General features: G+C 35.2%; 1 protein-coding gene across 4 annotated transcripts in view; it reads right to left on the bottom strand.

Moving 5' to 3' along the window:
• The window catches only part of NGLY1 (N-glycanase 1), a 57,515-nt gene that overhangs the window by 14,795 nt on the left and 18,647 nt on the right, over positions 1-24,073 (bottom strand). For all 4 annotated transcript variants that reach the window (XM_025461031.3, XM_025461029.3, XM_025461030.3 and 1 more), the window contains exons 4-8: positions 17,049-17,214; positions 7,197-7,419; positions 4,375-4,496; positions 3,513-3,658; positions 1,453-1,563 (exon numbers count right to left, since the gene is read on the bottom strand). In XM_025461031.3, coding sequence (XP_025316816.2) covers positions 1,453-1,563; positions 3,513-3,658; positions 4,375-4,496; positions 7,197-7,419; positions 17,049-17,214 — 768 coding nt within the window. The remainder of the gene's footprint in view (positions 1-1,452; positions 1,564-3,512; positions 3,659-4,374; positions 4,497-7,196; positions 7,420-17,048; positions 17,215-24,073) is intronic.

Genomic DNA, 24,073 nt, shown 5'->3' with positions numbered 1-24,073 from the left:
CATTAATATTAGGGAAATGTAGAAGTCCGTCTCTAAGAAAGAATATACATAAAACATTTGTATTTTAACAGGATCTTGAAAGATAACTAACTTTTTGTTCATGTGTAATTATTTGGAAAATAAGACACTATGGAAAACTTAAAATAATTTTATAAGCTTTATGTAAAAAAATAATTTGACAACCATATCCAACTCTTCATGACCTAGATTTAAAATGGAGGTAGCAATTTCTGCTTCCAGCTACGAGAGACTAACTTATGTCAGAAACAACTATCTGGACAGCCCAGGTGGTTCAGCAGTTTAGCGCCGCCTTCAGCCCAGTGCGGGATCCTAGAGACGTGGGATTGAGTCCCAAGTTGGGCTCCCTGCATGAAGCCTGCTTCTCCCTCTGCCTGTGTCTCTGCCTCTCTCTCTCGCTCTGTGTCTCTCATGAATAAATAAATAAAATCTTATTAAAAAAAAAAAAAGAAACTACCCTACCAAGAAAGAAGTACAAAAGCCGTGCAAAACATTAAATGCAAACACCCATGTATACACACCACACCTGTTTAAATACAACAGAAAGCTACCAAGGTAACCAGAACTAAAGAAGCTATGATCCCAGGGAAAGAAATGAATTGTATGAAAGGAACATATTCTGACTCTTTCCCTTCCAGGCATTTGCCAATTATTAACCGGTATGAGCAAAAGAGGGTGAGAAAGCAAGCACAAAATGATGGCTGCCGTGCTGAAAAACAGCAAAATTTTACAGAACCATAGTACTGTGGAGTACATAAGCTGGAGTTCAGAGCCTTTCAAGGTGAGAGGCTCCAGTAAATACTCCAGATTTTCAGGTTAGGATCTCTGAAGGGCTGCACATTAGGTGAAATTCCAAAGAGACTGAAAACTTCACCTTGAATCTCAATCACTGAGTTAAGGGGATCTGCCCTATTCTAATTGCTTGCCAGAAGCAAAATTAGGTTTGGCTTTTAAATTATAAAAACCCTTACACATATATAAGGGTAAAAAATTTCAATACTACCAAAGGGATATAAAATAAAAACTGAATTTTCCTTTTTGAACCTCTGAGTTTCTCTTTTTAGAAGTACTCATTGTTAACAATTTCCTGTGCCTTGTTTCAAAAATTTCCACCCTTGGAGAAGTGTGTATAATTATATTCAAGAGATAATTTCTTTGAAAAGTAAAACATACTATATATGTCTAGTATTACATATATTAAAATTTTGTTTCTAAACTTTGGAAAAGAGATGGGACAATTCAATACACAAAACCCCCACAATATTTAAAATGAGTCCTCAAAATTTTCAATGAACAAAAAAAAATTATGATATTAGAATACTTTTGCTTGCAAAATAATGCTACTACTTTCAGAATTTCAATGGGTTAAAAACTGGCCATTCTTGATTATATAAAAACTTCAAATCTCTTCTTAAAAGTGCCAAATGCCCATACCTGTTTATTAAGTCCATTAATAGTTTCTCGAAGTAATTCTTCTTTAACCTCAGTTCTTCTGGAGATTACCTCATCATGTTTACAAGAATATCGCCAAGTGACATCAACCACCTCAAATGACAGAATACAGTATTTAACAAGATTTTAAAAATCAACCTTAATTTGCTAACTACCTAGAATGTATGTAATCCTTAAATAGATTTTTAAAATTGTATCCTTTGTTTAAAATTTTAAAACATATGAAAAAAGAATGTACTTTTTATTCATTTTTTCTAACAGGTATACTCCCAAGAAAGACTGTGATAAAACGAGATTTTCAGAACACTCAGCTTTTTAAAACTTATCTCCAGAGTTGATTTCATAAAATTCAACAAATAAAACATTGTTCTGTTTTATTATATTACATTTATATTAAAGAATGAATTTTTGACAAAGGTACAAAGACAATTCAATGGAAAAAAGACAACCTTTTCAACAAATGATGCTAGAACAATTCGTTATCCATATGGAAAATAATGAATTTCAAAATACACAGTGTACTATATATAAAAATGAACTCAAAATGGATGATAGATCCAAATATAATACTTAAAGTATAAAACTTTTTAAAGAAAACAGGATAAAATCATTATGGCTTGGGCTATGGAAAAATTTCTTAGATACATCAAAAAGCACAATGCATTTCATCATCTACATAAATACTAAATTATTATATGTTGTACATGTGCAAGTATATAATGTTGTATGTTACTTATATGTCATATGAAAAAGAAAAAAACACAATCCTTAAAAGAACAAACTGATAAGCTGGACTTTATCAATTTTATCTCTTCAAAAGTCACTGACAGAATGAAAAGACATGCCACAGACAGGGAGAAAATCTTTGCAAAGGATTTATCTGAAAAATGACTCCTATGCAGAATATATAAAGAATCCTCAACAATAAGAAAATGAACAACCCAATGAAAAAATATTGGCAAAGAGGATGTGCATGGCAAATAAGTACATAAGAAGATACTCAGTATCATTTGTCATTAGAGAAGTGTAAATGAAAACCATAATGAGATACTACTTCATATCTATTAAAAGGGCTAAAATTAAAACAAAAAAACAAAACAGATGACCATACTCTGTGTTAACAAGGATATGGAGAAATTGGGAACTCTCACATATTGCTGGTGAGAATGTAAAATGGCACATAACTCTGGAAAAGAGTTCAGCAGTTTCTTAAAAAGTTAAACATACGCCTACCATATGATCCAGTCATTCTACTTCTAGGCATTTTTCAAAGAGAAAGGGGAGCATATGGCGATATAAAGACTTGTGCCTAAATGTTTACAGCAGCTTTATTTCAAATAGTAAAAAACTGGAAATTACCCAAATGCCCATCAACAGGTGAGAATGGATAAACTATGGTACATGAATTCAATGGAATACCTAGCAATAAAAATAATTTTTAAAAAATATTTTAAAAAATTATTTGAGAGAGTGCAGTGAGCAAGAGAGAACATGAGCAGGGGGGTGGAGAGGGAGAAGCAGCAAGGAGTCTGACTTGGGACTCTATCCCAGGACTGTGAGATCCATGACCTGAGCCAAAAGCAGATGCTTAACTAACTAAGCCACACAGGCACCCCCATATAATAAATTATTGATACAGGAGAATAAATGGGCGAATCTCAAAATAATTATTAGGCTAAGTAAAAGAAGTAAAAGAAACCAGACCACACGCACCAAAGAGCACATACTGTATGATTCCATTTTATGTAAAGTTCTGGAAATGCAGATTAATCTATCATGAAAGAAAGCAGATCCATAGTTGCCTAGAGAGGGGCAAGAGGGATAACAAAGGGCATAAGGAAATTTCCAGGGATAGTGAGTATGTTCACTACCTTAACTACAAAGATAGTTTCATGGGTGCATACAAATGACAAAATGTATTAAGTTATACATTTGAAATAGACGCCGCTTGCTATATGTCAGTAATACCTTCAAAGCTGTCCAAAAGCAAAGAAATTATATTTCATTCTTAGAAAAAAATTTTTCTTTTGCTTATGACTTACCTCATCCTTAGAAAATGCAATGACATAGGAAAGCTTCTTGCCCCACCCTATTTCATAAAGGAGTGGCTTATCACATACATCTTCACATGCGTCACAGTGCAGCCACCGCTGCTGAGAAGGAGAATAGACTTCTGTCCAGACATGGTCTACTCAAGTAACAGATAACAGAGCAACAGAAAGAAAGGAAATAAAAGTTAAGTTTATAAAACCCGAATGATTTCCAACAACTACACACAAACTCCTAAGATAAGGATCTTATAATAATTTGTAACAGTCTGAAATTTAATTCATAGGTCAGAGTATTTTGGGGCACACAAGACTCTAGAATACTTGTTTTAAATTTTTTGTCTCTTTGAAATCCTTGAAAATGTTTTTGGAATATATCCTTTAATGTAGTCAGTTTTAAGCTTAATTGAAAATAATGTGAGCTATAACTCTAAGGTGAAATACTGAATAGTAGCATCAAAAACATCAGGTTTAGTCTTTGCTAATGTGAAGGAGCTAATGCCACTTTTGAAACTGCAGTCTCTCTTGACCTTTAAGACCCAGAACCAGTAGGTGGTCTAATAAAGATTATTATGTTCTGGTTATTGATGTTCTATATTTGATTGGAAGAGAATAGTAATTTTTAAATGAAGGTTTCATTTTATCCTAAAAAAAACAACAGAACCACAAATAAAAATCTGAGAACAAGGGAAACAACTTTTTAACATTTAGATGATGAGTCACTTCTAAATAAGGACAATATAAATTTCACATGGCTTTTATTATATATATATATATATATATACACACACACACACACACATACATACATACATACTGGGATTTAGGGTAAGTCTGCCCACATCATGTTTTATACCTGTATAATCCCAAACATAGCGAGCTTCAAACCCTAAGGCTCGGCAGCACAGTGTAAAACAATTGGCCCACTCGCCGCACCGTCCACATCTTGTTTCCAAAAGTTTCTCAGGGTTATTATACCTATTTTAAAATAGCCACAAAAAAACTTTGATTCATTAATGAAATTAAGAATTTTAAACACTTCATATGATCTCTGTGCTAAATAGTATTATTTCTTAATTCCACATTTAAAAAAATTATTTTTAACTGAAATACAGTTGACATATAGTATTCACATTCTTAAGTAGTGATTAAAGAGTCTAGAATATATGAGGTGTTACGTTAGAATGTTTAGTGAAAAATGATTAATCAGTGGTACAGTCTTCAAGGAGCTTACAGTTTTCGGAAAAAGGAATTAACACAAATAACTAATAATATATGGCAGAATGCAACCAAACCATACAATAGCACAGATGTAGTGTTACGAGGCAGTGGTTGAGAGGAGAGCTTATATTTGAAGTGGGCCCTTCAGGACAGATTAGATTTGAACAGGTAGAGATTCTCTAGGAAATCTGCTTAAAGCATTAGTATTATTCTAACAAGTGGTATAATTAGCTCATGCATTTAAAAGGTAAACAACTTTAACAAACTACTCAATCAAGATTTTAAAACTTAGTTGAACTCAATTCCACTTAAAATACTTTTCTAATGATCTTTTTGGTTAAAACTTTTTCCTTAACTACTTAAAGGTGCTTGCTAATTTGAAAGTTGTTTTTTTGAAAGATATTTACAGTGACGTTTAAAAAAGTTATTCTCATTAAAAAATTATCATAAAACCAGAGAACACCAAATTTTGCATACTGTGTTAAGGAGGATTTCAGTTGATAAGGCTAAGCAAGGAATGTGCCCCAGCTGAGCAGAGATGTTGGCCGTGAGCCTCTAGAAGGAAACCATTACATGAATAAACTGGCTTGGCAATGACAAGTTTGTCTTAAGCAGATGCTATTGCTTAAACTAGCTAAATTAAATTAATTTATAACTAAAGTAGTTAAGTAATTGAAAAAAGATGTAAATTTACATGAAGAAGTAATAATGGCAGAATTAGAGCATCCTTTGCCTCTTCTATATACGTGTGCCAAGCTGAATGACCAGCTTAGCCTAGAATTAATAGCGTTCATTATCCCAACTCTATACAGAGAACAGCTAACAGTAAAACAAGTATCTTTGTTAGCCTGTGCTCCTCCACAGTGCATTATCAGTTTATATCTAATTGCCTAAAAAAGGGGCAGATCAGGTGGTTCAGTGGTTTAGCTTCAGCCCAGGGTGTGAACCTGGAGACCCGGGATCCAGTCCCACATCAGGCTCCCTGCATGGAGCCTGCTTCTCCCTCTTCCTGTGTCTCTGCCTCTCTCTGTCTCTAATAAATAAATTAAAAAAAAAAAATTGCGTAAAAAAGTTTAGGAGGAAAGAGATTTATATATACATATTTTTACCTTCCAATCTTTGCAAAATTACTGTGCAAATGTATGCTGAATGAAAAAAACAACTTGGACTAATTTTATATAATTACTGGATATTGGATTCTGTATATTCTATATTGTATATGTCACAGGACTGGTACCAAGTTTTGTCCTAGTTAGGACAAAACGGGAGTCCCTGAGCTCCAAAAATTAGGGATTTCAAATACTTGGTATCTTTTCTTGACTGATGATACAAAGTTTTTAAATATTGTCAACTGAAAAAATCTGATAAGAGACTTATGAATTAAAATATGAAAAACGTTAATTGAAAAGTTCAAACTTCTTTAGTTTAAAATTTAGATAATGGGGTGCCTGGGTTGCTCAGCTGGTTAAACGTCTGCCATCTGCCTTCTGCTTTCAGCTCAGGTCAAGATCCCAGGGTCCTGGGATCAAGGCCCAAGGTCAGGCTTCTCTGCTCAGCGAGGAGTCTGCTTCTCCCTCTGCCTCTGCCCCTCCTCCCTGCTCATTCTCTCTCTCCCTCTCAAATAAATAAATAAAATTAAAGACAAATAAAATTTAGATAATGAAGATAGGTTGGGTGGAGGAGGCACCTGATTAAAAAGAAAATAATATGATGGTACTAGACTTCTACCTTCCTTATTACCATTTAATGATTATTTTAAGCACAGCACTGTGTTTACTATCATGATTTATCAATATTATTAATGTCTAGTGTTATTTTTATGTGCTATCATTGTTAAAGTTACCAGAAAGTTAAAAGTTACATAATTAAAAGAGCAATACAGGATTTACAGTATTAAATGTGCTCAGACTACACTCAATTTATATTCTGCAGCAAGAATAAACAAACTTCTCCTATAAAAAGGCAGTAATTATTTTAGAGATTGCAGGCCATATGGCCTCTGTTACCAGTATTCAACCCTGCCACTGGAATGTAAAAAGAATCATAGACCATAATAAGCACACAAATCAGCATAAATGTGTTCCAATAAAGCTTTATTTACAAAAATAGGATGTGGGCTGGATTTAGTCTGCCAGCTATAGCTTGCTGACCTCTGTCCTAGAGAAATATTTTTTTTTTTAATTTTTATTTATTTATGATAGTCACACAGAGAGAGAGAGAGAGGCAGAGACACAGGCAGAGGGAGAAGCAGGCTCCATGCACTGGGAGCCTGACGTGGGATTTGATCCCGGTTCTCCAGGATCACGCCCTGGGCCAAAGGCAGGCGCTAAACCACTGCGTCACCCAGGGATCCCGAGAAATATATTTCTAATAATTAAAAAGTTCATTTAATAAAAATCATTTTCTAACCATTCCATTAAGAGATCACTCTAACTTTACTGTCCAGTGGACACCCACCTTGGGAATCGATTGCTGAACTGGCACACATCACAGTAATGATCTTCTACTCTGTTTGCACCCCATTTCATCTCATCATCATTGGGAAATAATGATTCACCTCTAGACTTAGTCTGGCCACCACATTTGCTGCACAAAATGTCATTCACCCATTGAAAAAATTCTTCCTTAAACCAGTGTAAAAGCTCCAGCAGAAGAAAATCCTCATCACTTAATTTAGTACCTGAGAAGTTAAAGCACAGTCAAGTTAAGATCTAAAGCTGACAAAAGCTAAAAATAGTACACATATTTTATTCTTGACTATGGAACTGAAATATATGAAAATAGAAGATCTAAAAGGTTTTCACAAATATGATGCAAGAGAAGAACTGTCAAAAAAAAAAAAAAAAAACTGTAAGCATATTGTGAACCAGGCTGAAATACGACATAATACATTGCACATTTATAGCAGTAGAACATTTACCACTCTCTAACCTCTAACCAACATTATATACTAACAAGTGAGCTGAATATGATAACCTCTTGGGAAACTATGGTCAATGTGTAATTGATCTTGAAACACAGGGAGGTTAAAAAAATCAGTGTAATTTTTAAAAATATTTAAAAAGAACTATAGTCAACTTGTTACCAGGTATATAAACAACAAGAAATAATCACGAAATCACAAACAGAAATCACAGAATTCCAAACACCTAAAAAAAATCAACCTATCAGGTTTTCTATCAGTTTTTTAACTATACAATATTATCCATCTGTGAATACTCACCACAAATCACCTAAAATACAACAATGTCTGCACAGTATAAAACAACCTAGCAAGTAAGTGTGGCTTCTAATATTATAATATTGTATCTATTTATCAAATAAAAAGATGTCTCTTGACCATATTCAAGACTGGTATGTCTGGGAAGAAGAGAAGGAGAGGAGAAAAGAATCTAGGAGATACCAGGAGTTCTCATCTCTTTCATGTTTTATTATTAAGAGGTGATTATAGAACATATATATGAAGGAAATATATGGCATAATGTTAAGATCTAGTAAAGTTTAATGCTGGTCATAGGTGTTTGATACATTATACTCTATTTCTATACTCATACTCAATTTTTTTGATATAGTTCAAGATGAAAATAACTATACTAGAAAAAAACTAGAAAATATAAAGCCTGGAAATATATTACGCTCCTGGATGGGAAAACAATATTCTAAAGTTAATTCTCTATTAATTAATCTGTAATTTAATGTAAACCCCATAACAATCATAAAGCAATTTAAAAAGTATTTAATTTATAAATTTAATTAAAACTTTATAAAATAATTTTTCATAAAATTTGACTAAGAACTATACGATAAATTCATCTAGTACATGTAAAATACATTAAAGAATTCTAATAATTAGAAGTTGTGATATTCGTGAAGAACAAAGCAGATCACTGAAACAAAAGAATGACTCCTGAAAGACTTCTGAGTGATACATAGTATCTAATGAAGTTAGCCTTTCAAAGTAGTTCTAAGAGGATGGACTGTTCAATAAATGATTTAGGGACAATATAAAATACTATATTGAGAGAAGGAATAGTATAAAGGTAATAGAAGTTACAAAAGAATCTGTTTATGACTTTGTGGTAGGGAAAGGCCTTCTTAAGCAAGATGCAGACTGTGAAATCAATAACGGGGAAAAATACACTTTCTTATATTAAAATTAAGCTTACAAATTTCAAAAGATACACTAAATGAAATTAAACGAAGAACACTGGGAGAAAAAAAAATGTAACATGTCTAACAAAGAAAAGATCCAGAATATAAAGAACCTCTATAAATTGGTAAGCATATTAGCAAACCCATTAGAAAATTTCAAAATCCATAAAAGAAGTCCAATAATTTCATTAAGTGGAAATAAATACTCTCGGACACTTCTGATGTAAATTGAAAGGCAATTTGTTTGACAGGATCCTTTACAGTGTTAAATACCACATACCCTTGACATTTTTATGTTTCTCTCCCAGAAACGCTTGTGCATATATACCACAAGACATGCTGTACAAGAATTCTCACTGCAGAAGCATTTAAAACAGATATAAACGGTAAGTAATCTTAATGTGTATTAATAAGGAACTGTATAAATAACAGTATATGCATATTATAGAACACTATGGAGAGTTACAAAGATTTCTAAAATAAATTAGTAAATGAAAAACACCAAGAAACTGAAGATATATGTGACGATTAGTTTTATGTAAACTCACACTATTTTTACAGGTAACTATTTATGGGTGTAAATACATAAGAAAATATATGAAAAGGAACATCTCACACTGATAATAGCTGTTACCTACGGAAGAGGTGTAGTACCGATTAGCAGGAAGAGTTTAGCTTTTCTCATGAAATTAAGGTTTATATTAGATTAAAAATGAACTTTAGAAATACAGCACTGCTCCCCTTCTTCTCCATCAAGTACCTAAAGCAGAGTAATCTTTTTAAAAATGCAATATTGTATCACTCAAAACCCTCCAATGGGTTTCTATCTCACTAGGATACAATCCAAAGTCTTTACTCTTACTCTTTCTTACCACAATTGGTCTCCTCTGGTAGGCTGAAAAATGGTCTACCGAAAGTTATCCACATTCTAACCCCTGGAGTCTATAACTGTTACCAAATACAGAAAAAAAAGAAGCACTCGCAGCCTTTAAAGCTATGATGAAGTTAAGAATTTGAAAACGGGGGATTATACTGGATTATCTGGGTGGACCCTAAATGCATACAATCTTAGAAGACGGAAGCAGAGGGAAATTTTACACATACCCACAAACACACACACAGAAGGCAACGTGATAGCAGAACAGAGAGAGATAGCGTGGCCTTGTTAATGTCATTTCAGCCCAGTGATACTGAATATGGATTTCTGGCTTCCAGAACTGGGAGTGAATAAATTTTGTTGTTTTAGGTCACCAAGTTTGTGATAATTTGTTACAGCAGACACAGGAAACTAGTATACCCCCTTTATTTCTCTGATCTTGTTCATTCTGCTACAGGCACCATGTCCTCATCCTTTAAACATGCCAAACTCACTCTCACCTAGAGGAGCCTTTTCAGTTGCTGGTGCCTCTACCTGGAATGGAAATCATTGCTTTCCCAAGAAGCCTTTTCTGACAACCCTGTACCAACTAGCATCCTTCCTAACCACTCTCTATTCTGTTATCCTGACTTATTTGTTCTTCCTGGCACTTATCTACTTGCTATCTTTGAGTATTTGGGTTTTTTAATCTGTCTTACCCATGACAGCAGGGACTTTTGTTCTGCTCTTTGCTGTATTCCTAACACCTCGAGCTGTGTTGTCACACAACAGGTGCTCAGTAAATATCTGAATGAATGATGGACTAAAAAAATAAGTCTCATAATATTAGAATTAATACTGTTCACCAAATAGTCATTATCAAATTGGGAAAAGAAGGGAAAGGAAGACAGCATCCTTGTACTTCTCTGTATTATATGTGCTCCAGACATACATTAGCGGCCTCCCAGTTAGAAGTAGGACAGAGAATGAGGCCCATCTGAGGATCAGTACTCCTTGATCAAGCAATATCTTTAATTATGGCTCAGAGAAACCCACGTGGAATCCTGTCTGTAGAGGATAAGAGCTCAGAAAGCTCACAGATACGGGGCTTAAAGGGAGGTTTGACTTAGATACTGAATTCTTTTTTTATTTGCTTTTTGGTTTTTTTAGATGCTAAATTCTGTGAGAGTATGGACAATGTATCAGAGTGTGAAGAGTACATTTTAAAATTATAAACAAGACTTCAGATTAATACATTTATCATCTTCAAAAATATCATGCAAATAGATTTCTGGTTAACTTTCAGTGACAAAAATGAAGGTCTTTTTGTTGTTGTTGTTAAAGATTTTATCGATTGGAGAGACAGAATGAGTGAGAGAAGCATATGAACAGAGGCAGAGGGAGAGGGAGAAGCAAACTCCCAGTGAGTGGGGAGCCCGATGTGGGGCTCGATCCCGGGATTCCTGGATCATGACCTGAGGCCAAAGGCAGACCCTCAACTGACCGAGCCACCCAGGCACTGCAAAAATGTACATCTTGAGTTCATCCTATGAAAATTACACACATTAGTGTGCATAAGAGGAAATGAGAAGAAAACCAGTAAAAACATCAGTACAGGTAGTCTCATCCTTATATACACCTTAATACTCAAGATTCTTCCTCCCATGTCTTCATATTCAATTTAGTAGGCCAACATATATTTTATTTCACTTTTTCAAAATGACAGGGTTCTTTCCTCTTTACAAAAGGTGTCTCGCCTATATTTGGAACACTCAATCATGACAAATCTTCTTCTGTCTTCCAAGCTAGAACTATGAAATCATGCTTCTCTGAGCCTCACCTATCTCTAACGGTATCTCAGTGGGTAGGATTGTCAGGTCCTCGCTTCTGCTTCAAACCAGAACATTTTTCTTTGTTCAGAAAGCCAGAATAAGATTTACATGGGGATAAAATGAAAATAAAAAAATGAATGAAAGAAAATCACCATTATATCTACATGTCGCTAGTAATGCTGTTTTCTAGAACCTCTGCAATCCCTCCTTTCCCCCTTGCCTTTTCATTCTAGAAAATCTCATTTACTTGCACAGCTTTACCTATCATCTTAAAATGTACATCAAGGCTTGACCTCTTAATAGAACTCCAGGCTTATATTTTCACCTGTCCCAGATAATGGTCAGCAGGTACTTTAAACCATTTCTTTTCAAAGCCCGTTCCTATTGACTCCTCTAATCTTCTAGTTTCCTGAATTCAAAACTAGACAGTTCTTGAGATTTTCCTTAAGCATATCACAGCAAACATACTCATCACCTGCAAACATTACGTATTCTATCACCCCAATAACTCACATCCATTTTCTTCCCTGCTGCCACAATACCCCATTCACCCTAATTCCTCTTATAGAAATTCTATTACTACTGTTTCAGCCGTTTTCTCCTTGTACTCCGGTATTCTTGTTCATCTTACAACTTATTGCTAGATCAATCTTCCTTAAGCACACTTCTGATGTCACTCACTTGCTTAAAGCTTCAATGGTTAATGCTGCTGAATTAAGTAATCAAGAATACTTGGCTTCTCCGAGCAATTGCTTTATTGCCTCTTTGCTAATGAGTACAGTTACATGATATTTTTGCTTAATGTTCAATCATACTAGCATTGCAATGTTAGCCTTACAAATAAGACATGTACATCCTCCTAAGTTCTTTGGTCCTTATTTTCTGTATCAAAACTTTATTAGAAGTATTCTTTGTTGCATCCTATCTCTAGTTCTTTGGTGTACATTTTTTTGCCTGAAATTCAGTGTCAACCAAAATATGGTCTCAGCCTATTTGATCTCTCACTACTGTTTTACCCACTCCTTATGCTATACACAGCCAGGCTGTATTACTCATTGTTCCCCATATAGAGCCTGTAACTTTTCTGCCTTCATACATGCTGTTCACTACATTCGTAATAATATCCCTTATCCCTGCCTTAATAAGTCCTTTGGCATCTCAGGTTATTATTCCAACTTACCCTTCAAAACCTTTTTAAAAAAAATAAGCTCAATCTTTAACTGATTTTCACAATACCATTCTACCAACCTGATGTTCCTTCTTTCCTACTAAACCTCCATTATAGTGCTTTTATTTTATTTTATTTTTTTTTTTTAAAGTTTTTTTGTTTTTTATTTATTTATGATAGTCACACACAGAGAGAGAGAGAGAGAGGCAGAGACACAGGCAGAGGGAGAAGCAGGCTCCATGCACCGGGAGCCCGACGTGGGATTCGATCCCGGGTCTCCAGGATCGCGCCCCGGGCCAAAGGCAGGCGCTAAACTGCTGCGCCACCCAGGGATCCCTAGTGCTTTTAATTTTAAGTATGAAAGGATATATACAGAAATATCAAAAATCATACTCTGATGTGAAGTTATAGATGGCTTATCTTACCCATATTTTCCAAATTTTCTACAAAACAGCCATGTATTACCTTTATAAATAGAGGGAAAAAATGCCAGGCAAATATCAACAGGGACACTGCTGTGTTTCCCTTATGGGGCTCAGCCCAATGACTCACATATAAAACATGCTTCAGTAAGTACCTGTTAAATAGGCATTTATGGAGGGATCATCTAAAGGAGCACAGTACTTTAATGTGAACAGGGCCTTTGTGATCACATAAATAAGCATTCTCGTTTCATAAATAGTAAAAAAACTGTCAATCCAAGAAGATGGAAGAACTGTCTCAAGGTCTCACAACAATGTTATTGAATTAAGTCTAAGGCCCATTCTGGTCTTCAAATACAAGGAAATGACACAATATAATACTATAATAAAAACAAAACTACCAAAATACAATGGGCAGCTAAATACCTAAATGACATATGTAAGAAGTGATTAATAATCAAAAAAAAAAAAAAAAAGGAAAAGAGATACATAGTTAATCCCTCAGAGAGACTTCTGGTTTTAGCTCTGACATGTAAAGAACTTAGAGTTGTCATTCCCATCATTATGACAACAAAAAACTGAACAAACCAAAATCATTGACTTTTCTTGAGCTCCTTAGAGTTCACAGGGCAAAGTATCTCCTGAAATCTGAAGAGACAGACAAATACAGAGAATCTTGGCCAAATACAGAGAATCACAACCAGCCATCTGCTTTATGGAACAGAAGCCACTGGAGTCATAAGTTCGAAGAAACACTTAAAGTGTAATTTTGACAAATTGCTGGAGGCCGAATATGGACTAGTTTGAGTAAGAAATACAATCTTAGGAGGGGTTCCTAACATTTTTGTCTGTTTTCCCTCTAAGAATCAGATTTTCTTGGTGAAGAATCAAAAAAGATCCCCTAATAGGTCTGAGAAGGAGAGGAGAAGGTTAAGATATACAAAGTATGCCCAGGGTGCTCTCTACAATTAAGGCCTTACTCTTCAGGGAAAGAGATTTTACCAGAGCCTTTTCTGAAGTGGGGAAAGGAACTTCCCTGACCCTAGCCACCTCTAGCCTTCCTATCTTGCTTAAGGGAGGGGCAGGGGAAGTTAAGAAAGACTAGGGAAGGTCACAGACACACTAAAACACTGAGATTTAATCATAAGATTACAGAGGCCTTCTGCACCCCATGCCCTACCACTACACCAAGGCTGGCTCTGATGTAACAACAATGGAGTCTAATAAGAGATGCAGACCATATCTAAGGAGGAGTTCTTAGAAAACCCCAAAGACAATGGGGGAGACAAGAAGAATACCAGAGGAATGCTGAAGTTCCTAACATTTGCAGATAACATTAAACACAGCCCAACTCGGGATCCCTGAGTGGCTCAGAGGTTTGGCGCCTGCCTTTGGCCCAGGGCCCGATCCTGGGGTCCCGGGATGGAGTCCCACATTGGGCTCCTGGCATGGAGCCTGCTTCTCCTCCCTCTGCCTATGTCTCTGCCTCTGTCTCTATGTCTATCGTGAATAAATGAATAAAATCTTAAAAAAAAAAAAAACAAAAAACAAAAACACAGCCCAACTTCTCTTTAAAGACATAAGACCTTATTTATATAAAGGGCCTATTCACCTCAGCTCCTACTACCCAATACATCATGTCCAACTTCCAACAAGTACAAGATGTGTTAAAAAGCAAGAAAACACAGTCTGAAGAGATAATGCAAGTATCAGAACCACTCAAGATTTTGGAATTAACCGGGGATCCTTGGGTGGCTCAGCAGTTTGGTGCCTGCCTTCAGCCCAGGGCATGATCCTAGAGACCCGGAACTGAGTCCCACATCAGGCTACTGCATGGAGCCTGCTTCTCCCTCTGCCTGTGTCTCTGCCTCTCCCTCTCTGTGTCTCTCATGAATAAATAAATAAAATCTTTAAAAAAAGATTTTGGAATTAACCAACAAAGGACTTAAAATAACTATGATTAATAATAATCTTAATAATATAATAACCATGATTAATAATATTAGGTGCTCTCATGAAAAAAGTAAACAACATGTTGAACAGATGGATAATGTAAATACAATTTTTTTGTTTGTTTAGAAACCTTAAACAAATCCAGAGGAAATGCCAGAAATCAAAAACACTGTAACAGAAGGGAAGAATGCCTTTCATGAGCCCACAGTAGATGGGACACAGCCAGGGACAGTCAGTGAGCTTGAAAATAGGTTAATAGAAACTTCCCAAACTGAAAATCAAAGAGAAAAAAAAAAAATGCGGGGGGAGGGAGGCACAGAACATCCAAGGACTGCAGGAGAATCTCAAAACGGACCAGAACATCTAAGAACTGTGGGAAATTAGGCAGAGATACATGATAGCAAAATAGGATACCTTCATTTTGAAATACCAGAAGGAAAAGAGAAACAAAAATATTTGAAGCAATAATGGCCAAGAATTTCCAAAATTAATGAGATTCCAAAACCACAGATCTAGGAGCTCAGAAAACACCAACCAAGAAACTATACTTGGGCCTGTCATAATTCAAATTGCAGAAATCCAAAGACAAAATTTTGAACAAAGCTGGGGATAGGGAGTAAGCTAGGGAATGTAGGGGGGAAACCTTAACTATACAGGAATAAGGATGGGAATTATAGCAGACTTCTTGTCATAAACAATGTAGGTAAGAAGACAGCGGAGTAAAATATTTAAAGTGCTGTAGAAAGAAAAACCTCACCAACCTAGAACCTATATCCCAGTGATATTATTCTTCAAAAGTAAACAAGAAATACAGGTTTTCTCATGCAATGAAAAAAACTGAGGGAATTCATCTCTAGCAGATCTGCCCTGAAAGAAATATTAAAAGATCTTTAGGAAGAGAGAAAATAATATAGATCAGAAATATGGATCTACAGAAACTGTCAGAAAAAGGAGTATATGAAGGTAAAAAGAGAATCTCGTTTTTCTTATTCTTGGCCTAAAATAACTTCTTTAAATAATTACAATAGCAATGTATTGGGTGACTGCAGCATATGATAGCAATGTTATAAGGATGAGAGGAAAGAACTGGAATAATTCTGTTAAAATGTTATCTATACTATACATGAAGCAGAACAGTGTTTTTGAAGGTGGATTTAGTTAAAACATTTATTGCAAACTACAGTAACTGCCAGAAAAATTACATAATCCCCTAGAAAATATAGTACTAAGAAATGGTTTAGATAAAAGCTAATTACATAAAAACTTAAAGTAAAAATGCTGACATTGGGAAAATTTAACAACTAAAATCCTAAGACTATTAATGATAACACACAAATATTATTGGTTGATGGACGTGGTATCATTCTGAGCCATTTACATGTACTATTTCATTTATTTTTAAAAATCATCCTATTTTCAAATGAAGAAACTGAGGTATAGATTAAATTACTTGCTCAGTGATGCACAGTAAAGTGGCAGAGCTGAATTTATCCCCAGACAGTAGACAGCAGTTGGTGAGGAAGAACCAGATAGCAGTGGACACGATCTCTTTATTAGCCAAAGTGAGTTAATGGTCTATTCATATGGATTGATCTTAAATATGGTTTCTGTCCAATTCACATTAAAATTCACTCATAATACTATCATATGTCCCACAGACTTAAGTTCTACTATACCTACAAAATCTACATACCAATGATTAAATTACAAACACATATACTGAGGTTAAAAAATATATATATTAAAAAAAGATGTGTTAATAGATGTGTCTATGAGGTACATGCAGTAAAATTTTACTATCGTACTTCTTAAAAATCAAAATAGAAATAGGTTAGGATTTTATGATGTATACAGCAAAAGGCACCATTTCAGTGTTTCTCTGCAATGATGTATTCTTAGCAATGAATGGTTATATAAAACCACTACCTTTATCCAATTTTCTAGCTCTAGATAACTTTTCTTGAGATCTCCTTTTTAGTTCTTGGACTGGAATACAAGCCAGTGCTTTCTCCTGGAGAGCAAGGTTCTCATAGACCAGCACATGCTGAATGTTGGACCGAAGAACTTTTAGAATGACTGAATCAGTAGTAACCTAATAGAAAAAAAATACTGATTAGCTTTTCTCCATATGCTACAAAAATAACACATAACAGAATATGATGGTTCTATGATTTCATACATAAAGAAGAATGTATGGATTCACTGAAATATATCACTCAAAGCCTGTACAATATTATTTTTAGGAGATACTCATATCTAACAGTCTAAGATATATCTATTCTTTTCCTCTGAATGTACTATTGAGGATATATTTAAACAGAGATATGTGGCGCTTGGGTGGCTTAGTCAGTTGGGTGTCTGCCTCCAGCTTAGGTCGGGATCCCAGTTTTCTGGGGTCAAGCCCCACCTTGTTGGACTCCTGGCTCAGTAGAGTCTTGCTTCTCCCTCTGCCCCTTCTTCCAGCTCATGATCTCTCTCTCTCTCTCTCTCAAATAAAGTCTTTCAACAAAACAAAAACAGAGATATGCTAAATTCTTGATTATAAGTTTGGATCAAGATAGTGCTGAGAGGCGCCTGCATCATGACCTGAGCCAAAAATCAAGAGTGGGGTTGGTTAAGCACCCCACTCTTGATTTTTGGCTCAGGTCATGATTGCAGGGTCCTGGGATTGAGCTCTGAGTTGGGCTCCACGCTCAGTGGGGAGTCTGCGTGAGGATTCTCTTTCCCCCTCCTTCTGCATCTCCCCCAGCTTCTCAGTGGGGAACACACACTCCTGTGTGTAAATGTGCGTGTGCACGCATAGTCTCTCTCTAGTAAGTAAATCTTAAAAAAAATAGAGTGCTCTAAGCAACACATCTGACAGCCTTTCCACTTCAAATCCCTATAAGTAACATAATTAAAAAAAAACAAACAAACCCAAAACACTCTACATGGCATTAGCAAAGGAGGAACATTCTAAAGGGATCAGGACTTTTGATAAATTCCTGAAAGGAAAAATAGATACATATGGATTAAAGGAAAAAACCATGGCAATATGCTCCCTTCAAAAGAGTGATTATACTAACACAAAAAAGGGTCTCAAAATAATCCCAAGGGCAGAGGAGCCACAGAATCCACAGGGCAGAAAAGGGCCTTGAATAAACAGTGATCCTGGCTGGGCTCTGCAGGAGGAACCGCTAGACAAATCTCACCCCTCCACCACCATCATTCCTTCTCAACAAAGAACTATGCCTCTGAGAAGTGAGGGAGGCTGCTTAGATTCCCAAAAGGAAAGAGAAATGTCCAACCTCAGAACAGTTGCTTCTGGTATAGCCCATCTTGAAGCATGTCCTACACCTCCCCACAGTTGCTGCATTCATAGAAGGTAGGCTAGCAGATTTCTGACTCACTAGATCTGCAACAGACCCATACTGTTATGAAGATACATTAGAATCAACATCAGAAGAACTAACCCTGTAGCCATAGCAGCAAGTCTATCTTCAGAGATTCAACAGTATACTGTATTCAGAGAAAGGCAACTATGAATCCTGGAAATTAAAAATTTAAACACTAAAATAAGAAAGTACAGAAGATGTCAAACAGTAGAACAAACATAGCTAAAGTGTGATCAATTAGAAGACTGAGCCAAGACATTTTCTGAGAATGTGGCACAAAAAACCCAAATAGACACTGAGGATAAATCCAAAAGTTTCCAAATTCAGCTAACAGAAAGTCTAGAAAGTAGAGTAGAAAAAAGTGGAAAAGAGAAACTTCTCAAAGAAATAATGGAAGCCAATTTCAGAGTTAAAGAAAGAGCCAGTATGAATGGGGGGATAAAACTAGGCATATAATAGTGACATTTCATAACAGTAAGTAGAAAAAAAAATCCTAAAAGCCTTTTATTTATCAGACATCTCAGAAACAATGAAGCAAAATCTCCGAAATTCTGAGGGAAAATGACTGGGAACACAGGACTCCTGCCCAGCCAAACTTAATCTCACAGAATAAGATGTGTGTATATGTAAGTGTAGAAAGTATATTGCTCCAAAATCTAAAATAATTCTTAGAGATGTTACTGTCCCCTCAAAATATAATATAACCAAAGTAAATAAACAGATTACCCAGGAGTAGAAATTGAGATAAAAGTAGCAGGAGTGCATTAAAAAAATAAACTAGTAAGACCTAAGTTCTGATTATTATAAATAATCATAATTAAAAAGCAAAATCTCTAACTTTCTCATAAACAGGATAGCAGGGAAGGGAGCAGAAAAAGAGTAAAAGCTTTCTGAGGTTCTTGTTATGTTAGTAAAAAAAATATAAAAGTAAATATTTGCATTAAAAATTTAAGGGCAATAATAGAAGACTAAAAAAAATATTTAACTTTTTTATTTTAAAAGATTTTATTTATTCATTTGAGAGAGAGAGAGAGAGAGAGCAGGAGCAGGAGGGGGAGCGATGAAGCAGACTCCCCACAGAGCAGGGAGCCTGATGTGGGGTTTGATCCCAGGACCCTGGGATCATGACCTGAGCTGAAGGCAAACGCTTAACCAGCAGCTGAGCCAGCCAGGTGCCCCGATATTTAACTTTCTAATTTTTAAGGGGAAGATAATAGAAGAAAACTGTTCTCAATATAAAACAAAAATAGGAGAAAAAAGGGGAAAAAGCAAAAAGACACAGGCAACACAAAAATAAAATGTCAGAAACAAAGTTCAAAAATATTAACAATGATGGTAAATACGAATGGGTTAAATGCGTATATTAAAAGGTAGACATAGATTAATTTAAAAAATAAAGCCATTATCAAACACTCTCTTTAATGTTCAGGACTTTCAAAAGCTTGCGGATGGGTACATGAGACAGACACGGTCACTTTATTGTTTAAGGGAGGGACAGGCATTAAATAACGACAAAACCACTGTACTGTCAACAAATATTTAAGTATGTGTGTGGGTCACATACTGGAAAAATAGACTGAAATAGTCAAGTCAATATCTTCACAAAGTAGTCTATGGATACAGAAACTAATATTGGTACAATGTTCATTTCCTGGGAGTGTGTGTCTATGGGGACACACTTAGGAAATTATGTAGGATCAGAATAGAGAGCATGGAGAACCCAGAAGAAATGGTGGAGAGAGAAAGCTGGGGATGAAGCGGAGTTGATAAGCAGCTAGATCTTTCTGGTCTCTTTCACTGTAATGGGAAGCTATTAAAGATACTTAAGCAAGAGAGTAAAATGGTCAGATTCACATTTTCGGAGTATCACTCTAACTTAGCTAGAGAAAGGACGTTACAGACGACCCAAGGGGGGACCACTGCAGAACTCTAAGAGAGTTGGTGGCTTCAACTAGATGGCTTAGTAGCAGTAGAAAAGTGAATAAAAAATAATTTAGGAAATAGGATCAACAAGTCTTGAAGACTGAATTGTGGAGTCAGGGGGCAGTTAGGAAAGAAAAATACATTAGGAATGATCTGTGGATTCTGAGTGAACAACTAACTGACTCAATAGTTGAACTAGAAGAAAAACCAGGAAATGATTGAGCTAAAGATGATGAACAGTCAAGTACAAATGAACTGGAAAAAAGTACGTTAAATTTAGCAGCATGGAGATCTTTGATGATCTTAGAAGTTTTGTAATAGTGTTAATAAGGAAAAAAAAGTTATAAGAAAGTTGAACAGCATAATGGCTTAACAGTACATTATAGAATTTATAAACAAAATGTATATTGAAAGAGTATGCTCAAATATTTTACTGATAGGATACATGATTAAAGAATGGAAGCTTGCTAGACAGGTGTGTGAGAAGTAAAGGTACAAGGATGAGTATAAGAGGCCCTTCCAGAAACTTGCTGTAAAGAAGAAATGAGAACTATAGGACATATAGGATCCAGGATATATAGGAACCAGCATGCTGCCTGTTTCTAAGGTAGAAGAGTTTGCAGGAAAGGTCCCTAAACATTAATCTGCTTGTGAAAAATACAGATTTCCCCAATTCCTTCCCTCTTTTTCTGATTTAGCCAGTCTGGGGTTACACCTAGGAATTTGAATGTCCAGCTCAGTCTGATGCTAACAGTCTAACCTTAGACAAAAACTGGCCTAAAGCAAGGTTTAAATGACAACAAGGAGAATCCCCAAGAGAAGAGGAGGTTCAAGACTGCACAGTCCATGTGAGATTCCACAGTGAGCAGAGAAGGGATGCAGGAACAAAGGAGGAACTGGCTTTTATTAAGAGCAGACATGTTTCTCCCATTTACGGAAGGGATGAGTGAACAGATGACTGAAGAAATTTACGATCCAGTGATGAGAAATCCAGGGTATTCCCAGCAGGGAGGAATGTGCTCCTTTACCAGAACTGATACAGAAACACACAAAAATAAAGATCTCCATTTTTGTTTTATTTAATTATTTATTTATTTTTTTTCCATTTTTGTTTTAAAGGATTCTTACAACAATGAGGCACAGCAGTATTCTTGTTGTTCTTATTTTTTTTTTCTTGTTGTTCTTAAATGTAGGTTTTCATTTACTGAGAGGATAAGAACTCATTTAGGGAATTTTTATTTTCAATTTAATACTTCCAATCTGGAAATTACTTCATTCATTGTAGTTTGTATGGCACTCAAACAATTCTGAACAGTAGAGTTTATTTTCTTGCCTTATTTCTATACATACTCTTTGGCACAATTCCATAAATACTAAGTGATAAGAGTGAAGTCTGCCAATTGCGTGGCGACTCCAGCAGCTGGGCAACCAGGGACACAAGGCAGCAGTTAATTCCCTGAGTGAGCTGAAGTTATTTGGAGTAGGAACAGAAGTTCAAAAGGTGCAATCTGTCTGGTTTTAGGTCAAATAAATAGGCAGTTTGCTTCACTGACCATACCTGGATTTCAATTATTTTGGTTTCTAATGTGAAAAATATTCAAGACTCTCCTAAGAAAAAATTATATAATATGTATATTTTGCTAAATCATGTGATAAAACCTGTGGAAGACGGATTATCAAATTCACTTCTTTAGTAAAAAAAACATAGGTCTTCAAGCCCACCAGTCTTCCTTTTGCCTTTAAGCAGCCTTTTAAATTTAGAACCTGCTTTTAAACACAAAAGTTCTGTTTAATAATTTTTTGATGATAGTTTTAATCAACTTGGGACTTCTATCACTTTATTTCTTACAAACCCTTCCCTTTTTTTTTCTATTTACAAAAGTAATAAATGTTGTTGCAAGAAATTCTCAGGAAATACTGAGTGGTATAAATAATGTGGAATCACTTGTAATTTCACCCTAAGATAAAATTATGGCTGTCTATGTATAGCTTTCTAGACATTTTAAAATGAACGTATTTATGAACGTATATTTTTATTTTTTTTAAGATTTCATTTATTCATTCATAGAGACACAGAGAGAGAGAGAGGCAGAGACACAGGCAGAGGGAGAAGCAGGCTCCATGCAGAGCCTGACGTGGGACTTGATCCAGGGTCTCCAGGATCATGCCCTGGGCTGCAGGCGGCGCTAAACCTGCTGCACCACTGGGGATGCCCGAACGTACATTTTTAATAAGAAAATTGAAATATTACACACACACACACACACACAACATATGTTGTTTTAACTTTGGAATTAGTAGTTTACTGTTTTTTTCTCCCATATAATAACTCTTGTAATGCCAAAATAGACATCATCATTTTTAATGGAGGCTAAGAATTCCGGTATACAGATGTGTTATAATTTAAGTGATCCCCTAATGAAGGGAATGCAGTATATTTTACCTTTAAGAATTGTAGGTTCACAACAAGAAATTGGACATTTAAATCTTATGTCCAAATAGAACATTTCTTCTCTAATAAAGATCAGATATAGATCCAAACTGAAAGGTTTCTTATGAGATTAAGTTTAAAAATAAACCAGTTCCTAAAAACATAAATAAACCAACTCATTTTATTGTTTACCATTGTCTAACAATATAGTATATTTATAATTTCAACAGAATAATTTCAAATGATAATTCTTTTAAATAAATGCATACCCATATACACAATGGGCAATAATTTCTAGAGTGATTAGAATTGATGAAAAGTCCTTAACAATTCTATACACATTCTAAAAGTAGGCATGGGCCAAATAAAGGTATGCATCTAAACTAGCTGTGTAATAACTGCTGCAGGCTTATTTTAAGCAAATAATAGTTCAGAATCACCTGTTTTCAACCTAGATGAAGTTGCAAAATTGGAAATATAATGCTTTTAACATTGTAAGGTTCTTTGTCTTTGAAAAACTCTCTGCTGTTTTGAAATGCTTTCCGAAGGCAAAGGATACATAAAGGGTTATTGGGAAATTATGTCCTTTAGGAACACTAAACATTCAGCATGTATAACCAGCAAATTTAAAAGTCAATTGAGTCACTGGGGAAATGCAAATTAAAGCCACAATAAGATATTACCTAATATCCACTAAAATTGCCATAATAAAAAAGACAATAACAAGTGTCAGTGAGGGTACTGAGAAATCGTAACATCACACACTGCTGGTGAGAATGTAAAATGGTGCAACAACTTTGGAAAACAGCTTGGCAATTTCTTAAAACATTAAACATAAACTTAACATACAACCTGTAGCTCCATTCCTAGGAATCAACTCAAGAGAAATGCAAACCTATGCCCACACAAAGTCTTGTATGTGAATGTTCAGAGCAGCATTATTCATAATTTGCAAAGATGGGAAACAACCCGAATGTCCATCATGGAATATTATCAAGCAATAAGAAGGAATAAAATACTGATATATCCTACAATATGAATAAACTTCAAAAACATACAAAATAAAGAAGCCAAAAGCAAAAAACTACATATTGTGTAATTCCATTTACATAAAATATCCAGAGAGAGCAGCAAAGTAAGTTTCTAACAACATCACCTTTTATTGAGTACCAATATACTTCAGTACTTTAGATCTTAAAGGAAAAGTTTATTGGCAAACTTCA

Source organism: Canis lupus, chromosome 23 (assembly GCF_003254725.2).
Source record: "Canis lupus dingo isolate Sandy chromosome 23, ASM325472v2, whole genome shotgun sequence".
Classification (NCBI taxonomy): Eukaryota; Metazoa; Chordata; class Mammalia; order Carnivora; family Canidae; genus Canis; species Canis lupus.
This window is presented reverse-complemented; position numbering and strand designations above follow the sequence as displayed.